General features: G+C 41.0%; 1 protein-coding gene across 1 annotated transcript in view; it reads right to left on the minus strand.

Moving 5' to 3' along the window:
* Positions 1–18,449, minus strand: part of CCDC88C (coiled-coil domain containing 88C) — a 94,091-nt gene that overhangs the window by 40,231 nt on the left and 35,411 nt on the right. The window contains exons 4-10 of the mRNA XM_069858689.1: positions 15,265–15,334; positions 6,663–6,721; positions 4,975–5,058; positions 3,507–3,647; positions 2,609–2,793; positions 1,953–2,034; positions 1,359–1,517 (exon numbers count right to left, since the gene is read on the minus strand). Of these exons, the coding sequence (XP_069714790.1) occupies positions 1,359–1,517; positions 1,953–2,034; positions 2,609–2,793; positions 3,507–3,647; positions 4,975–5,058; positions 6,663–6,721; positions 15,265–15,334 (780 nt within the window). The remainder of the gene's footprint in view (positions 1–1,358; positions 1,518–1,952; positions 2,035–2,608; positions 2,794–3,506; positions 3,648–4,974; positions 5,059–6,662; positions 6,722–15,264; positions 15,335–18,449) is intronic.

The following is an 18,449-nucleotide window of genomic DNA, read 5'->3' on the forward strand; positions in this document are numbered from 1 at the left end:
AGTAAGCTGAGAACTCAAAACCAGAAATAGCTACTCCCTTGATCTCAGGTGAAGACAAGACTAAAAAACTTTTCTCCTTGCTCCAGCTAAATTTTCTGGGCAGCAGGTAGAAGCTAAGCAACTCTAGCACACAGCCAAAAGGGAAATGCCAGGATGCCACACTCATGTGCTGGGTTAATGCACGACTGATTTGCTAGCTTGAGGGAGGAAAACTGAGAGACATAGAGCTTCATACTTTCTTAAGTAAACTAGGAACTACTGAAAGGGAAGACAGGCTTTTGTATTCTAGTACAGCTTAATAACTATCCATTTTAGTGAACTTATTCAGAAGAAGCAGCAGCTAGCTGGCCCCTTAGGTAAAAGAGGGGGAAAAAAAATCTCATACAAAGTAGAATTTATAGAGCAGAAATAAAGTCTATGTTCTCAGCCAAAGGCCTGACCGATGTGAGTTTCAACATCACTCTTCTATCTCAGAGCTGGGATTTTATCTAATCATATAGTGAGGCTGTAAATTACTGAACCTCCATGTGTTGAAGTCTGTGTATTTATTTAACTTCAGCTGAAGTATAATGTACATGGATTACAAAGAGTTTAGGTAAGAATGCCTCAAAACTGAAAGGACAGAAAGGAAGCAGAGTCTGACATAAATTTAAGGTCAGCCATGCTTTGAACAATAAGTTTGTCTAGATGATCTTCAAGGTCCTTTCAAGCCTAAGTTCATTAATAATTCCAGGATGGGCATAGCTTCAAGTGACTAAGCTGAGTAACTGGCATTACTACTACTAGAACAAAGCTATCCATTTCTCATTGACATGCCCTACTCAAGGGCACTATGGAAGATCCAGATTTTCTCTCATTTCTACTACTAAAGCAACAGTTGCAAAATGGAGCGACTAGAACTTGAGGTCATGCTTAAAAATGCCCAGTCATTTTAACATCAGTTACATTTGCCAAAAACCCCTCAGGAAAAATACCCAGACATTCATTTAACTAATTTATACATGATATTTAAAATGTTGGTCAAAGAAACAACTCTGAAACAATTTTCAAGGCTAGACTAAAGGTCTGGATTCTCTAGCAGAAGCATCCAGAAAAGGCCTGTCCTGTTTAGCCAAATAATGCTGAACTAAGCAGAGTTTATTAAAACTAATGGGTATTATTTTTTAGTGCGCACCAAGTCTTTCTTGCCACTGAAATAAGTTTTAATGATGCCAAGTCAATAACTATGATGTATGTTGTGAAATATCCACTTGCTCTGATGTTTTGCTACAGTCAGCTCAATGACAAATGAACTGGTACACAACAGAACTCAAACGCTAAGGTTTACTTAGTAAATCTTTCTCCCAATTTTTACTTGCCTCCATGCGAGCTTTGTAAAAATCCACATCATGAAGTTTCTCTTTGCACCGAACAAGTTCCATCTCAAGTCTCTCCACACGGTTGGCCCTCTCTCTCAGAGAGTCAAGCTCATCTCTGTATGCTCGGGCAGAGCGAGCATCTGAGGACAGGTGAATATTCTGTGAAAAGTAAGGAATAAGCAGGGGGAAAAATCTTGGTTAATACTTGAAAGCACGTTCTTTAAACTTTTTATTTATTTACTTACTTACTTATTTTATACGTAGGCAAAAAAGCATGCCCCTGGTTCAGGAATAAGAGAATTCTCCTGTCTACAAGACAGAGGTTCTTTGGCCTGTAGGGATTCTTACATTTCTAATGCCTGATGCTGCATAAGCTTCATGCATCATTAGGTTATTTGCAAGCTAAACAGACTAGACTGCTCTCACCAGTTAAGTGGAAAACATAGCATTGCTATGTCACAGCTGTAGTCATCAGTTTGCTGGAGTAATCCGATTTCTTCATTAAAATATAGGTATAGTAGTATTTTCAGCCTCACACTGAAAGAAGCTTTTTGAAATAGGGAAGACTGTCACAGTAAAAAAAGCCCATCTTACCTCTTGTTTTATTTTTTGCAGCTCTATGATAAGCTGCTCAACTTCATGCTTCGAATCTACAAGCTGCTCGGACTTCTCTTCCCTAAAAAAAGGATTAGAAAAATTTTAGTAAGAATTTTTTTTTTCCGAAACAATATAGATTAAATGGACACTGCTAGGAATCTGGAAAGGAAGACAGAAATCTACTAGCATATTCTTAACACAGAACCTCTTTGTCATGACAGCTTCATAAAAGTGAGAATTTTTTTCTTACAATACACCTAATGGGATTCAAGTTTGCAACTCTATTTTTATACAAAGTAACTCTGTTTAAAACTCTTTGGCACTACTGCTGTCACACTAGCTTCACTAGCCTCTGGATCTCCCACTAACAACTAAAAAGTGCAGCTGGCAGCTAGCATTTTGAATAGAGATAGAAGATGCAAGAAGAAAAATGCAAGTAGCCATCACTCCGTGTCTGAACACCAGTTAAGAAAGAAGAAAGCTGGAACATCCATAGTAGCTTCCTACTGATATGAATAAAAACACGCGAAAGATGTGATTCCGAGAGCTCCCACAGAGGCTAGTATACTGAAGTCAACAGGCAACTACATTTTCAGGATGCACAGGACTTAATACACAAGTCTCCCTAGAAGCACAAATCACTGGCAACTCACAGCTCCTGCCGGATTCTTCTCAATTTAGCCTTCGTGTCTGCCAGTTCAACTGCAAGATGCTGCTTGTCTTCATTAGAAAGCGGGTTGGCTGGGTTGGGTGAAGAATCTGGACTTGGTACTTTCAGAGGACTTGGTGGCTGCAGAGACTGCAGATAATCTCTCTCTTGAGTGAGATCTACAACGACCTGGAAATACAGAAAAGTACATAGCGTCAAGAGATAAACAGTATAACTATAAATAGTTTATCAATATCGAAATATTATTTATAAATGTAGAAAATCATTAACCTGGCATCATACAGAATTTAAGCAATAGCCAGGAGGCAAGGTCACACTATGCTCAGGCTACTAAAACATTGCCCTTCCAGCATTCAAAATAAGCAGTCTATTTTGCTTGGAGAATCAATAAAACCCTGTAACAACTAACATTTTTAACTAACGCAATAACAGTCAAAAGCGTAACAGAAAATGAACAGGTTAAAGAAGGAGAGAGGCCTCCTCTAGAGATATGAAGGAAAAGGAACTGATGTGTTAGGAAGAGATAGGGCTGTCTTCACACAGAAAAAACCTAGAGAAGACACTGGAACCCATGATGGTACATACCAAGGCAGAGACAGGGAAGCAGTCACTCAAAGATAAATAACTGAGCAAACATGCAGAGATGAAAATCTCAAAACAAATCATGACTTTAAATATTTTGGTCACCCCACTCCTCTTTAGCAACTGTTTCACCACACCTTAGTGTTTACATTATAAATCTTCCTAAGGATTTTAAGAAGTGTAGTAGAAAGGTGCAGAAGAAATAGAAACTCAGTGCACAAACAGGACACAAGAGGAGGAATAGAGCCTGCATCTGCTGCTTCATGTGAGCTCTTTATGGGACAGATAAGTCATCGTACTTCTGTGCATTCATCTCTCTCATCAATGAGCCTCTTGAGGTGTAAAACCATATTCCTGGAGAGAGTCTCTAGTTCTTCTGGGGCCATATCTGGGAGCTCCAGCCACTGCAAGTCAAAGACATTCTCCTGGTTGTGAGTCACCTAGACACGGGAACAAAAAAATTTACTTTCCACTGGCTGATTTGTAAATTTGTTTGCTCTATATTGCTGCATCCCACAGGTCCTTCTATTGATCAATTAAAAAATGCATCATATTTCGCCAAAACCGGCTTGTAAATAACAACTACCTTAATCATTACACTACCCAGCAATTTCTGGTATTTAGGGTTGGTTTTTATTTTGTACTTCAGGCTGATTTTGTGAAGTGATCAGATACATATTATGATCAAAAGCACTTGTGCTTGCATAATAGAAATATGCAACCGTTTCACTGTAAACACTGACGCAGTCACCACAGGCATGTGAAGGGACAGATCCCACACTGAACAGTTAGGCTGGTGTCTTGCTCAGAAGCTACCCTGCTTTCTAGAATTTGCAATTTGCAGCTGATATAGCTGGGAGGAGCTGCCTTTAGCAGAAATGTCTCTGGTTGCTGCTGGCAGTGTACCTTTCAACTGCTATCTTACCCAAACTAACTTCCTCTGAATCATTTAGCAGAAATGCCAGGCAAGTGTCTCAAGCTCAGTTAAATAGCGTTCCTGTTTTTGCATAATGTGCTTAGTTCATCATGTTATATTTTTTTAAGCAGAACTATTTAATTAAATGTTAATAAGAAAGTTTTTGTCTTAGACTTTCACAATTTGTTCCTCAAATCTGTGTACCAGACTTTCTACACCTGCACACACTGACACTCAGCTGCAGTCAGTGCCCACCTGGGGCAAGGTGCAGGTGGCATTTCCCCATGGCCCTCCTTTGGGTCTCCAAAGCAAACTGGCTCCTAACACCTACCTGTATTCCTTCCTTCTACAGAAACCACAGAAGTCCAAGAATACCCATCATTGGATCAATTTTCTCTTTAAAAACAGTACACCTTTCAAGACTTGGAGACTACTGTTCAAAGCAAGCCAGTAGGGAGTCCGTCTCTCACCTACTACAAGACTTGGGACTAAGTGCCTACTCCATCGCTGTGAAGGGGCACTGCAGCTTCTATGCCATATACACCTTTTGGAAATATTACACATATATTTTTACAACAAATCCTTCTACACAACCTATAACCGGCAAGTAAGGTATTTACCACTGCATCTCTTTAAAAGGCCACCGAGACAAGTGATGTTCCCAGCGCCCGTCATTTTTATTTCATTGACTATAGTAACATGTTCAATCTTTCTTTTTCTTGGTGAAGTTCATGAATCCATTATGAAATTCCAAGCATTAGTATTTTATTGCAAAAAAACCCCCAACCCTATTAAGTCAAGGAAGGGAGAGAGAGATAAAAAGTCAAAATAGACGATATTGATAGTCCTACCTCCTGAATGTGTGAAACAATGGCAGCTTGGGTTTCAATATCCAGTTGTTTTATTCTTTCAATAAACTCTTCTTTTCTTTCACACTGTTAAAAGAAAACAGACAACCCCTAAAATAGTGCTACGTATTCTGAAACTGCACCATTTCTCATTTAAAAAAATAAAAAAAAAATTCCTACATTGCTGAAGATTTACACTCTGTTACCCTAGAAGGTATAATACTTCATTGCTCCATATGGAGCATGAACCAAGTCATGCACTAAATTATTTGAAGTTATTACAATCAGTACAATTAACACCAATAGACAGCTGCTTTTGCTCTTTAAAAACAAGCTCAGTATGCGATGAGATCAAGAGGTGGGGCAACAGTCAGAGGTGATCATCAAAGCTTCATTAATGGAGCTGCACAAACATAAACCTACACTGATACTGCATCATTTAACCTGTCTGCTTCACTGTTTGCATTTCGCTTTGTTTTGGAAATGAAAACAGATGCATCACTTCAGGTACTATTCACATCAATGCATAATGTTGCTTGTTGGACTAAGCCAACATGGGCTTCAGATAAAAAATGGGGCTGGGAAACATTTTGGATAAAAATAAGTGACATCTCAAACAAACAGAATTTAGTAAACCTTTTACTTCAGGCTTTAAAAGAGGTAGACATCAGCTATCTGTATATCTGTGTACATTAACAACATTATTGCCTTCTTGAACTCTGTATTGTGGGGAACTTAAGCGTTAATTTTTTTAAACTCGTTTACAGTATCTTTTTGGGGCCTGGTTCTCAGCTCAACCATTCCTTTCACTGGAAAGGACCTCAGACCCCTAAGTCAGGACTGAGGATTCACAGCAGCTTGCCACATCAGACCTTTATTCTTTGTGCTCCAATGCAACACTGAGATAGTTCAGAGCAGCCGTATGTAGAAAGTTTTACCCTGACATAATCGACTTGACATAGTTGAGCAGGGTAAGTGTCCTAAGGCATGACAAAAACACTAGACAGGCCTATAAACAAGGTCAATTATAAGCAAACACTAGCCTGCAATGCATCTATTGTTCACCACCACAGAAGTTTGGTGGGCAGAACACTGATTGCTTTATCTGGTAACTGTCGTGCATTTCTGAGGAGTTTCCCATATACATTGCCTGTCTGTTTATTTTAACAAATGCCACATAAAAACCCCCACATGAACATATAAACTAGCTATTAATTTTGAATTTTCTACACATAATATTCAAACAAAACATTATACAAATAAGATCAGGATTCATTAAACAAATGTTTAGCTATCTTGTTTGTTTGGCATTAATATGTACTGTTCCACTTTGTACTTTAAAATGGTGAGAAAATAAACCAGTACGAATCTTGATACCAAGAACACTGCTCAAAGCTTATCTCTTTTCACTTTGTTATCACAGCAGACTACCTAATTGCCAAGTGTACGCATCCGATGGCTGACTAAGCACTGCAACAAACTGAGGCGACCACTATCACCAAGTGTGCTTCTTTTCCACTGCATTTCTTTCATTCACCTATTGAGTCTTCTCACAGTTTCAGCACACAAGCTGTCTTGAGCTGCAGATCTTTTCAGACAGCACTGATCTTTGGGTGGATTTTTTTCAGTGCAGAAAAAAATAACATATTAAAAAAAAAATCTTATTTTTTGAGCCTTTAATGAATGTTCACCTGCACAGCACATCCCAGAACCAACAACAGCAGCTTCTTAATTTCATCCATACTTTTACCTAGAGAAGAAGAAAAAGGAATCAGTTCATATATGCAACAAATTAAGTACCTGCAAGTGATCCTCTCTAAAACATCCGTTGAAAAGAATAAGTGCCTGAACAATATGCATCCGCTCATTATAATGTTACCATACTCTCCATGTAACAATACAACTCCTATGGATTATTTTAAAATCCCAAATCCAGCAAGACTTTTCTTTCCTCATGTGTTATCCTCATCTATATTTTCTGAGATTTTTCTGACCAATGCTGGTAGGAAAAAAAATAAATCCTTTAAAAAGATCAATACATATGCCTGATGTTTGTCCCTTGGTTTGTGATTAACAGTGGTGCAAAAAAACCCACCAAAACCAAACAAAAACCACCCTGGGTAGAAGCGAAGGAGGGTTACTCTCAAAAAAGAACTTGTCCCAAATTCTCTAACTGTAAAATAGTTGCCATTCAAGACTTCCCAAAGCTGAATGCCATTCTGTGCACATAAATTCCCTCTCAAATAAATTCTGCCTCTGTTTTGCACCAAAGCCTATTCACACTTTGAAGCGCAAACCCCATGTGCTAAGAGGGATAAAAAAAATGAGTGATGTAGAAGGGAGGATATGCAGCTAACCATATGCTTGGGGAGCCGCGGGGCGGGGAGACACATGCAGTTTGTCACTGCGGGGAATCCTGCTGCAATCAACTGCCCTGCCCACTGCTGCCTAAGGTTAGGAGTAAGCCACACAAAGGCAATCAGTGTGGCTTTGGCCAACTCCAGATCTTGTTTGAACAAAATTAATGCGGGGATTTTGGGGTGGTAAAGGAAAATTACATATTAAAGATAGACAGAGGGAGATGGAAGGCAAGGAGCTTCCATAAGGAAATGAAAAACCATTACGGAGTTAGGTTCAGGAAAAGCCTGTCCTCATCCACACTGGGGGAAGACAGGGAAAAAGAAACAGGTCACATATAGTTTTCTTTCATCCTTAGACACCCTCACGCTTCCTGACACAGAGTGGGTAACTGTGGAATTAATGCTTTCATCTTATACCCTGCTATACTCAGGTGTTCAATTGCTCCAACAACTAAAGAGGCAATAATAATTTCTGAGGGTAACTATGATCCTCCATGCCCTTGTAAGGGTGCACTGGCAGCAAGTTAGAGGCATGTGCAGAACCCAGGGCTGGGAACCAGAGTTAAACTGACTCATCAATTAAGCTGCCATAGATGCACAAAGGCACACTGACCTAAATTACCATGGGGGTTACTTCCACTCTCGGAACCCTGCAAGCCAGCGCAGCCACAAGCAGGCAGCTTAGGAAATAATTTGTTTTTTGATTTCCTGATTTTAGGGCACGACAATGCCCTAAACCAGTCTTTAAATGTACCTTACTTGTTAAGCAATTTTTCAGCAACTTTTAGGAATCCAAATCATTAAAATGTTTCAAGAATGCCCTACTGAAATAATTGGTATACTGTACAAATCAACATCAGAATTCTCAATATCCAAGTACCTCATTATTTATCAGTAAGATTTTTCAAGCAGGGATTCTTCTCTTCTGCAGACAGACATACCGCAGGGGGGCTGGAATTAGATGATCTTTAAGGTCCCTTCCAACCCAACTATTTTGATTCTATATTTAAGACATGCACATTCACATTTCACCCTGCCAATAAAATACTGTTTATTTCCCTTCAGTATATTTAAAGACTGTCTCTGAAAGATGTACATTCCTACTCTCCTCCCCATACCTAGCAGCATACGTGGCCTGCTCTTTTCTGAAAAATTTAATGAAATACACGAATAACATTTCAGCCTCCAAAAGTCTGATTGTTCTGTGTGATACTGAATAACACAACCTTAAATGTAGACAGCGTCACAAAAATAACCCTCAGCAACACCAGAAGAAGCCCAGGGTCAGAATACTTCTTTTCATGAAAGAGAGTTCTTGTTAGAGATTTAGCATAGGTTTTATTCAGCACCAGCTCCAGAGCTGATCCAGACAGGGAACATATTCAGAGCATGCCTGTGGAACGTGAGAGCAAGTTGCTAAGCTATGGAGAGCAAGTGACCTCGGTGCATGTCTCTCATTCTCTCAAACTTACTCAGGGAAGGACATCTCCATGAGAGACTGAAGGAGTAGACTGCTCACTCCGGAACATGCCAGAGAGGTGCTCTAACCCTTGCATGCTCTGGGCACATCCATTTGTTGACCATAAATTCTGATCTGTGCACCATGGCATCACAGCTATCCCCAGGGTGAGCCTAGTGGCTTGATTTTAGAAAACATCAGGGTTACCTCCCAACAGTGAGAGCATCTATGCCATCCTAAAGACATGTGAGCTACATAAGCCATTCAAACCACACTCTGCTTTTCTGCACCAAAGGTAGCAGGCTATGCTGTTCTCTCCATGATATAATAGATAGACATCACTGATGCTGCATGACCTTGTGAGGTGAAACAGGTCAATCCTGTTCTCCCACCAGGGACTGACCTTGCTTGGAAAGATCACTTTGAGACCTTGTCCCCACTCAAGTCCTCCAGCCAGGAAGAGACGCTGAGGCAGACAGGGCAAGCCTCTTCGGCAGGTAAGGCCAAGACAGAGTTTACCAAAAGGAGCGAGAAATTAAAAGACTCAAGGTAATCATAACTTTAGCTAGCTATTGTTTTCAAGATAACATTTGGCAGTTTGCTCTCCCCACTGGCATCTTTCACAGAAAACTTAGCTCTCGGGATTCTTCCAAGATTTCTTTAATAACAAATTAGTTTACACTTGAAGACATGCTATGCGTGGGTAACATAAATGAGACTGTACTACCCATTAGAAACACTTTAAAGGTTGAAAAGCCTACTTCGCAGATCTACTCTGCCAGCCACAGGAGTGCTTCAGAAGATCATGCCTGACTTTTAGAGAGTTCAATTCCTTGGACTTTCATTCAGAAGTTGTTTCCCATGAGGTAGAGACAGTTTGTTTGCATTAAAGGCACTGCGAGATCACTCATAAGCCTCATAGAATATCATCATTTATAGGAGACATTCGGTAGATGTAGGGTATGAGTATGAAAAAAAAAACCCTCTCCACCAATCTGAAGTGTTTTAAACAGCCTTCATTTAAGCCTCAAATGAGCCAGGAAGGGATTAATTACCCCTCTCTCTTTTCACCTCACCCACAGTAGAGCTGAGATACTACACACTTCAGTGGAGTGCCCAAGGTTAGTAAGTAAATTGGAAGCACATCTAGGATTACTACACAGCAGAGCAGCTAAGTTCTACATTCAGGACAGTGCGTTTATCTTGTAATGTATGCTGAACAAAAGCAAGCTATCTTTATCCTCAGTCATGCCTCCTGAACAGTGAATGATTCTGTAGTGCTTTACAAAAGCCTTGATTTGTGCTAATCTAACAAGGTGGTGAAGTTCCTTGTGCAGTACATAAGCAAGAATGTGCAGGCTTCCCTGTGTTGGCTCACTTGGATGACACAAGTTCTTCCTAGACAGCTGGGAATGAAGTCTGCTGGGTCCACCCAGGCTTATTAGCTGACCTTAGCAACACAGTGTCCTCCTATGACCCAGGATGCAGACGCTTAGTTCTGGGGCAGCTCCTGGCAGACAGGTACCCACAAGCTGAAGCAAATGGACAGGTTTCAATCGAGCACTTACAGAAAGGTGCTAATTTCAAAACCCCTCTTTTCTTTTACAGCTTTTTGAAAATTCCAGGGCAGCTGCTCTCAGCCCACGTGCTTGTGCTTGCAAGGGAGCCAGCCACCTAGGGGATTTGCAGAAAGACCATCTGCTCCCAACAGTGAGAGAGGCCCAGCGGGTTTTCTGGAAAATAAAGGGAGGGAAAGCCCGAGCACCACCTGTGCATCCTGGGAGCCTCCCTGTGCCAGAGCCAGGAGACCCCTCTGCTCTCATAGGGGATGGAGGGTGGGAAACAGATGGCAGGACTCAAGGAGAAGGCAGGCAGAGGGATTAAGAGACACAACAACAGAAAAAGGAGGATCAAGGTACAGAGAAAATACAATTGATGAAAAAAAATGAGAGGGGGATAGGAAAAATGTCAGAGAAAACGGAAATAAGAAAGCCCAAGCACATGAAAGTTTGAGCTTGCGATGCTTCTTTCTGCACATTTCTACTTCAATGCTCCTCCAGCCGAGGAGAGGGAGCTCCCGTGCATGCAATGCCGCACGTGACAGTTCGTGGATGTATAGAGAGCATGGGAAGGGGTGAAACACACAAGCCACTTTTCCCAGCTGTAGAGACATCCTGAATGAAAAAAGCTTGAATGCTAAATTCACACTACTGAGGCAGTGTTTTGTTATTAACTTCATATTTTATGAACCTTTGTGCCTCTAGAGGATAGTGAAACAAAATCAGGAAGGAAACCAGACATGAAAAAATATCCCAGTGAGAGCAGACATCTTTTATGATTTTAATGAAAAGCACCTTCTATGCACATGTATTAACAAGGATTTTGGGCACTCTCATTCACAAACTTACCACGTAATTTGAAAAGGGGATTGAAATAGCAAAGTTTTTTGAAGAGACAGAAATGATCTGATTTCAGGTAAATAAAAGTTCATTTCCATTCTTGGTCCAAAATAAGGTACAATTCACCCAGCCCCAGCACAAATTAACTATGACTGTTTCAGAGGATTGACTGCCATTAGTTTCCAAGTATGCTCACTGGCTGTGTTAAACTAAGCATGTCTAGAAACTAAGAAATTAAACAATGCCTCTAAATAGAGGTTCAGAACCGGTTTGTACACTGATATTCCTTGTGTCGGCACATGAATGAGTGGCCGTTTATAAGGCACGCTAAAACCAGAGGGAATTATAAAAGGTGATTGCAGTGATTTATATTGATGACAATCGCTGATGATTCTCATACTGAGCACAGAGGGATTTGTGGTGCAGTGATTAATTGAAAAATACTGCTCGGCAAGGAAAAAAACATGGAGGAAGACAAAAGCAGAGAGGAAAAGTAACAGTAGTAGCTGTCTACTGTATGGTGCAGAGAAGAGCATAAATCCTGTAACATCAGCTGCATCGTTCTATGAGTCAGATTCCTGGGAAAAATTTCTAAATCCTTGAGTTAATCTTTCAGCTCGCCAAATTCTAGAAAACAGTCAAAACCTTCACCTTCTTATAAATATTTTTTGCAACTTTTATGCCAGGGGCCAAACGAACTGAAGTTGGCGTAACTGTCATGGCCTGGAACAAAAATTATGTAGAGGACATGAAAGCAAGTAAAGCTCCTTAAACCCAGCAGACATGTGACTTCTCCTATGTAAAAGCCCAACTGCTACTGCAATTTTAGTGGCAGCAGCTCTTTTTTTCCAATAGTCGCATGTTCGAAGCAGACCTGCAGAAGCCCTCAATACTCCCAACCACTGAGAGCTAAACATCAGCTAAATAGTAAGAATAGCATTATAAACTGAACAGTGTTAAAGATAATACATGTAAGACCAATTGTGGCTGTGATTTAGAAGGAAAAACCCCAAAATTTGCAGACAGCACTGGTGAACAGACAGCCCTGAAAAACATGCATAGCTAAACATCACATGCCTTGTTACAAGTCACTGAAATTGTTACACAGTGAATCATATCAAATGATCTAACAGCTTTCTGGCCTTGGACCTAAGGAGCCAATACAGTTTAGGAGCCTTCCCAGCTCCAACAGTACAAAGTAACACTGCATTTTACAGAATCACCAGATTGGAAAAGAGGCCCAGGATCATCGAGTCCAACCATCCCTAACAACCACCAAACCATGGCCCTCAGCACTTCATCCACCCGTCTTTTAAATACCTCCACAGATGGTGACTCAACCACCTCCATGGGCAGCCTGTTCCATTTGTTTGAGGAATGTGATTTCTCATTCTCTGGTCGAGAGGAACCTTTTTTCCCAGAAAGCTTCCTACAGTCAAAACTGGAATTTCATCACTGCTTCAGATCCATCCCAGCCCTGCAGACCACCTGCACCTTGATCGCCAGCTCCTAGCACTCCTCACATTGCCTAGCACTGTCCCTGCAAATGCCCTCTCCACAAATCTCCCCCTTCCCTCTCAGTCTCTGTTGTGGACTGGATCACTGGCACAGAGCAACAGAACGTTTCTCCTCTACTGTGCTTGCCATTTTTAAACACTTCCCTCAAATAACCATTCCCATCACTTCTTCTCCCCATACTGCAGTCGTTACCAGTCTCCTCTCTCTCTGTTAGCTTCCTCTGGAGTTTCTCTGCATTCAAGCCAGAAGCATTGCTTCCCATGCTGATGACTGCTTTGATCTCACATCTCAATTCAATCTGCAGCCTCACTCACAGAAAGAATCTCTCATTTCACTCACTTTTCCCCTCCCAAGAGCCCCTGCCTTCCTCTCACTCCTCTCTGCAAGACACCCAGTAACAAAGACATCAACCTGACAGTCACCTGGTCACCATTCACGCACATTGCTCACCACAGCCTATTCCTTCATTCACCTTTTTGTATTAGGTTTTACTAACAACTTCTTTCTTAGCTTTCCTCTCCCCTGTTCCTGAGCTTCCTTTCAGCCCTCAGATGGGTTCGACTTCCCAAAGGAAGTTCTAATTCTCCACTTCTCTAACCATTTCCTCAGCGCATCTTCCTAGTGATCATCTATCTAATGTACGAGTAAGACAAACTTCTCTTAAAATCCTACCCCTCAGACACTCTCCTCCTTGAATACATTCCTTGAAGCAAGTACAGCCCAACTTTTTTCTTTGCTCATCACCTTCCTTTATAGAGTCTAACCTAGGTCTGGTTCTAAAAACCATTATCTAGAACAGCTAAAGAAGAACTTATCAGTTTTTATACACACGTACCCCATCAATTTTAGGCATCCAGAAGTTACTTTTTTGCATTCTTTATCCTCTCTTCCCATGTTCTGAATAATGGCAATAATAAATCAGCAATAGATAATTTTTTTTTTATAGTACAGTATTTTAAAAAACAACCAAACAAAACCAAACCACCACATTTTAAAAGGTGTCACAAAGTGAAGTTAAATTTCTGGTTGTAATTAGAGGAGTTGGATGACAGGAACCCAAGGATGACCAATATCTTTCCTAAGAGAAACACACCAGGAACTTTCTTCAAAGAAAGAGAGATCTAACGTGCTGACAAAATCCAGCAAGTCAATAATGAGAAATTACAGCTAAATGCAGGACAGCTTTCAAGTGTGCAGCTTCCCCAGGAACCAACACTATGGCTACTGCACTGTGAGTCTCCTGCCAGCTGTCGCTGAGAAATGGCCGTGAAAAGAAACCAGCCAGCCTTTTCCATTGACACTTAGCCAGCAGAGACATTGCCCTGTCGGCCCAGATGTCTCTGTTCACCAGCACTCTTGATGCTGGCAGCCCAGGCTCTGCCCATTGCCCATGTGACCAAGAAAAGCAACAACTTGTATTTCTGTTTTCTTCTTTAGCTGAAGCAGTAGCAGTACAGGAGAATCAAGACTGGCATGTTAGACTTAAATCTGCTTGCTGAAGAAGTGGATGCCTTACCCCCAGCTTGATTTTACTGCAGAAGTGGCAAGACTGTGTTTCAGTGATTTAATATTCTTTTCCGATATAAACCCTATTTTGTACATACACAAACTACTGCTGCTAAGAGCAGCAAAATAAAGTCTTCCACAAGCTTTCTGCCATTTGTTTGTTCTAGAGATGCCGATTACTGTGTCATTCCCCATCACTGCTGACGGGGTTCACCCAGGTTTCCTTCTTTGGTAAAAACAAATACATTGTCCTTGGCACTGGCACAGGGCTAAAGCAGAAACAGAACGTGCATGGGGGGAAGAAAAAACATAGTAAAAACCACAGTAACAAAACCTTTCATTTCAGAAAGGTCGTTCTAAGGAGAAATCAACTTCATCTCCAGGATAAACAGGTTTCATTTTGTCTCATCAAGGGCACTGGACTCTGCACATGAGTTCATTAGCCTCCAGGTCACTTGTGATGTGATACCTTATGTGACAGACGTCTTGCCCAGGCAACATGGACAGACAGATGTTTTTCTCCTTGTACATTTTCTCTTTCACTTTTTCCAATTTGTTTTATTTTTTTTTCTTTCTCCCCGTCCTCACATATTTTTCTTCCCATGCTTCATTTACAACAGTTCCTTCACACTTTATGGGATCTCTGTAAGATTCTTCCAGTATGTACATATTGCCACAACAGAACTGATTGTACAGGCAAACGGGACAGAAAATTTGGAGGACAAACAATTCTCCTATGGCAGACTGTATCCTAGATCACTTGCAGCAAGGAATGAAGAGACATGACTTTCAAACAAATAACTGCTGCTCTGCTTTGGCAAGAACTATCATATGTGCACGTGTATGATGTGCAAACACACATATATTAAATATTGTATCTGTATGTAAAGGATACCTTGAACTGTGATACTCAGAGGTACTCAGACATTTGTAGTTTGGTTACAAATGCTTTTAAGTAAACTATACGCAAGTTTGTTATTTAAGGAAAAAAAATACAAGTTTTACTTAGCATTTCAGAGGAGGAGGGTGAAGAACCCAACAAACTACTCACCAGAAAGAGGATCTTTGCCAATCATCAAAACATTTGGTAAATTCATCACAATCAGCTGCTGGAGGACCTCCTAAACAAAAGAGAACAACAGGCAAAGTTCTGTGTGAAGGAATTCCAATCAATCACACCACAAGGAATACAGAGCTCTATCCATTACAGAGCTTTTAATGTACTGGCAGGTCAGAGGTCACAAGAGGAAGCCCCACTTGAAAGAGAAATCAGTATTTGAAGATGGCATCAGGTTGCACAGCTAACATGCACTAATCACTTTTCTTAACAATGGCTAATATAGAACTTAAATGTCCCATGGCACTAATCAGGATAAGTGCGTGGCCATGCTGGGCACACCCATCAATCATGACTTTACTCCAAGCATGACCTGTATTCATTTGATGTTCAACACACACCCTGGAACATGACAGCAGCTGTATAAATGCAGTTGGTTCATCAAAGGTACCTAAGACATTCTGTGAAGTCTGAGTAATTCAAATAATTGGTCAAATTATTTCATGGGTTTGAGATTTTATTGATGGGCTGGGGAAGTGGGTGTGGGGGCAAAGTATTGAACAGGGGTCTGGCACTGCTCAGAGAAACTGGATTTAAAGTTCTAGACTTGTTTGTGGGTTTTTTTTTAGTGAAGAATAAAACAGATTGAAGTAAGTAATGAACCTCATTTAAAAGTCTTTGTTTTCAGGGAGATGAGGGAAGAGAGGTGCTTTAGTTCGTCAGGTTCAGTATTTAAACATCAACTGCCTGAAGCTACTCTGAAATGACAGAATGGATAGACAAATAAATACATTGCAAAGGAGACTGCACGGTAATACATTCAGCTATGCACCACAGTAACACATGGAGCAAAGGAGTGTGGTTGTTAGCTTCACCCTGCAGTCACCAGCACTCTCTTGTGATCATCTGAAAAAAACATTTTGCAGTCCAGTATTTATTTCACATAAGAAGCCTGGGAGGAAAATGATTTTGTGATTAAAGCACTGTGCTGGTGTTCAGGAAACAAAGGGTCACACATACAGCTCTACCAAATGGTTGGCAGGTGCCTTTTCCCTGCTTGTCTCTGTTTCCCAGCCCAGCTCTAGGCCACTTGGAGGGCACAGCATTGATACTTGCAGCGCATTCAGAGCAGGGGGAGAAAGCACTGCAGACAGTTTCCTGGAACAATCACCCATTCACCCAAACACTTCCCCTTCCCAGTCACCCCATTGTCATTTCTCTGCTTTCAAAGTTACCATAGGAGGAAAATAAAGCCTGATGGGAAGAGGAAATATTTCAGCGAGCCTGCAGCATTTGATAAGAAATCAGGATGGATAACCTAAAAAAACGTTTTGGATATAACACATCTTTTTTTTCCCCCTCTGATCTTTACCTAGAACACACTCCTCAGCAGTTTCTCTTTTGGATAAAGCAGAAATATCTCAGTGTCACAGCTGATAGGGTTTGGGTGCTGTTAAGAAAGAAGGCTCGACAAACCTTTACACAAAATGTGAAGTTAGGCTGATGTGGACCAAACATCATTGAGTCGTTAGCTGAACACATTTTATAGTTTGTGTACTCGAGACACGTTAAATAAAAGTTTGTTAGCCCCTCTTTGCACCCTGTTCCCAAACGGGTGCAAACCTTTTGGATTTAACAGCAAATGGCTGCACTGCAACATCTCCTATGACGATACAGCCTGGCACTGAGGCTTTGAACAAGAATTCAGCATTTGCATATACTGAAGTACTGAGCTTTAACCAGTGATTTCCATGGCAAGAAAGAGAAAGAATTGTGCTTCCAGTCACTCAGCATGTGGAGCAGCACTGAGGCAGGAATGCATAAAGAATTTGTGTTGTCTTTGTGTAATCATCAGATTGGTGGCTATTTAACTGGCAGACACAAAAGACATTACAGCTAACCTTCATTCTGTTAGCATTCCCACCAGCTCCTTCTGTAAAATTATTTGAGTATACCATCCAACAGAACCATGACTGAACGCCCTCCTGCCTGTTTGAACTTCGTATTTTCTGGCAAGAATCTGAAAGTCACTGAATACAAGCAGAAATGGCCCAGGGCCTGCGAAGAGTGATTTCTTAATTCAGATTGAAAGATGCAAATTGTTGCAAGAGATGATACTCTGACCTGTTTATTTTTAAAATAAATTATTTAAACAGATAACTACCTTGACTGTTCTAATTGTCTCTGCCTTCAGAGTAGTGCTTGTGATAATCATTCCAAGCTGCAATGCAGTGCAGCTCACCAGTAGATCTCAACACTTCATAAAGAAAGGTCAATGTCATTGCCCTCATTTTTCAAAACAAGGCAAGTGAGTCACAGCAAAAGTTACTTCAGTTTAATAAACTATCTGCTGTTAACAGAGATGTACTTATAAACTACCCACCTGCACAGCTACAAGCGTGAAATGAAACGTGTTAACTGAAAGCTCTAACACTGCCGCTAATCAATTTAGCTCAGATTTTGCTCAGGATAAAACCACAGAATTAGTAAAGCTCAGCTGATGCCCAGTGACTGACTCGGTAGCAGGGATAATGTGACCGTGTCTCAGATCCATTGCTTAAAATCCCACATCTGGAAATACAACCAAAGTCCCCTGACCTAGCAGCAAGTAAGGAATTCTTCAATATCTATCCACTCACCAATAATTTCTTGTTTTCTTTATCTGAAGCAGAAACAATGCAGGTTTACAGCAAAATGCTGTGCCTCAGTCTGACCTTTGCGCTCCCCTCATGTTTTACCATTCCACTGAAAAGACCCTGTGAAACTTGGGCTCCAGGCAGGAAGCTGTGCTGCTAGAGCCTGTGAATTGGCACCGAGGACCAAAAAGCTCCACGGATCTGAACATCCTCCAGAGTACAGTTACACTGGGACACTGGGTTAATCTGGACACGCTGCTGAGTACCAGCCAAAGAAATGGTAGATAAAATCCATTGTTTACCCTGAAGGGCAGTAAGTTATCGTATTATATAAAAAAATGCTGTTACGCTTGAAACCAAACAAAGCTGTGAGATGCTGCAGAGGAGGCAGAGATGGCACATACATGTCTTTCTGCCCCAGGTGACTGGCATATCTAAGGGCAGCATGCCCAGGCAGGAGCTGCTGGAGAGCAAAGCAGGGCTTTCAAACACTAACTAGCCCACAAAACTCCACAGTACTCTGGAAATCAACTGTACAAGCAA

This window comes from Phaenicophaeus curvirostris, chromosome 5 (assembly GCF_032191515.1).
Source record: "Phaenicophaeus curvirostris isolate KB17595 chromosome 5, BPBGC_Pcur_1.0, whole genome shotgun sequence".
Classification (NCBI taxonomy): Eukaryota; Metazoa; Chordata; class Aves; order Cuculiformes; family Cuculidae; genus Phaenicophaeus; species Phaenicophaeus curvirostris.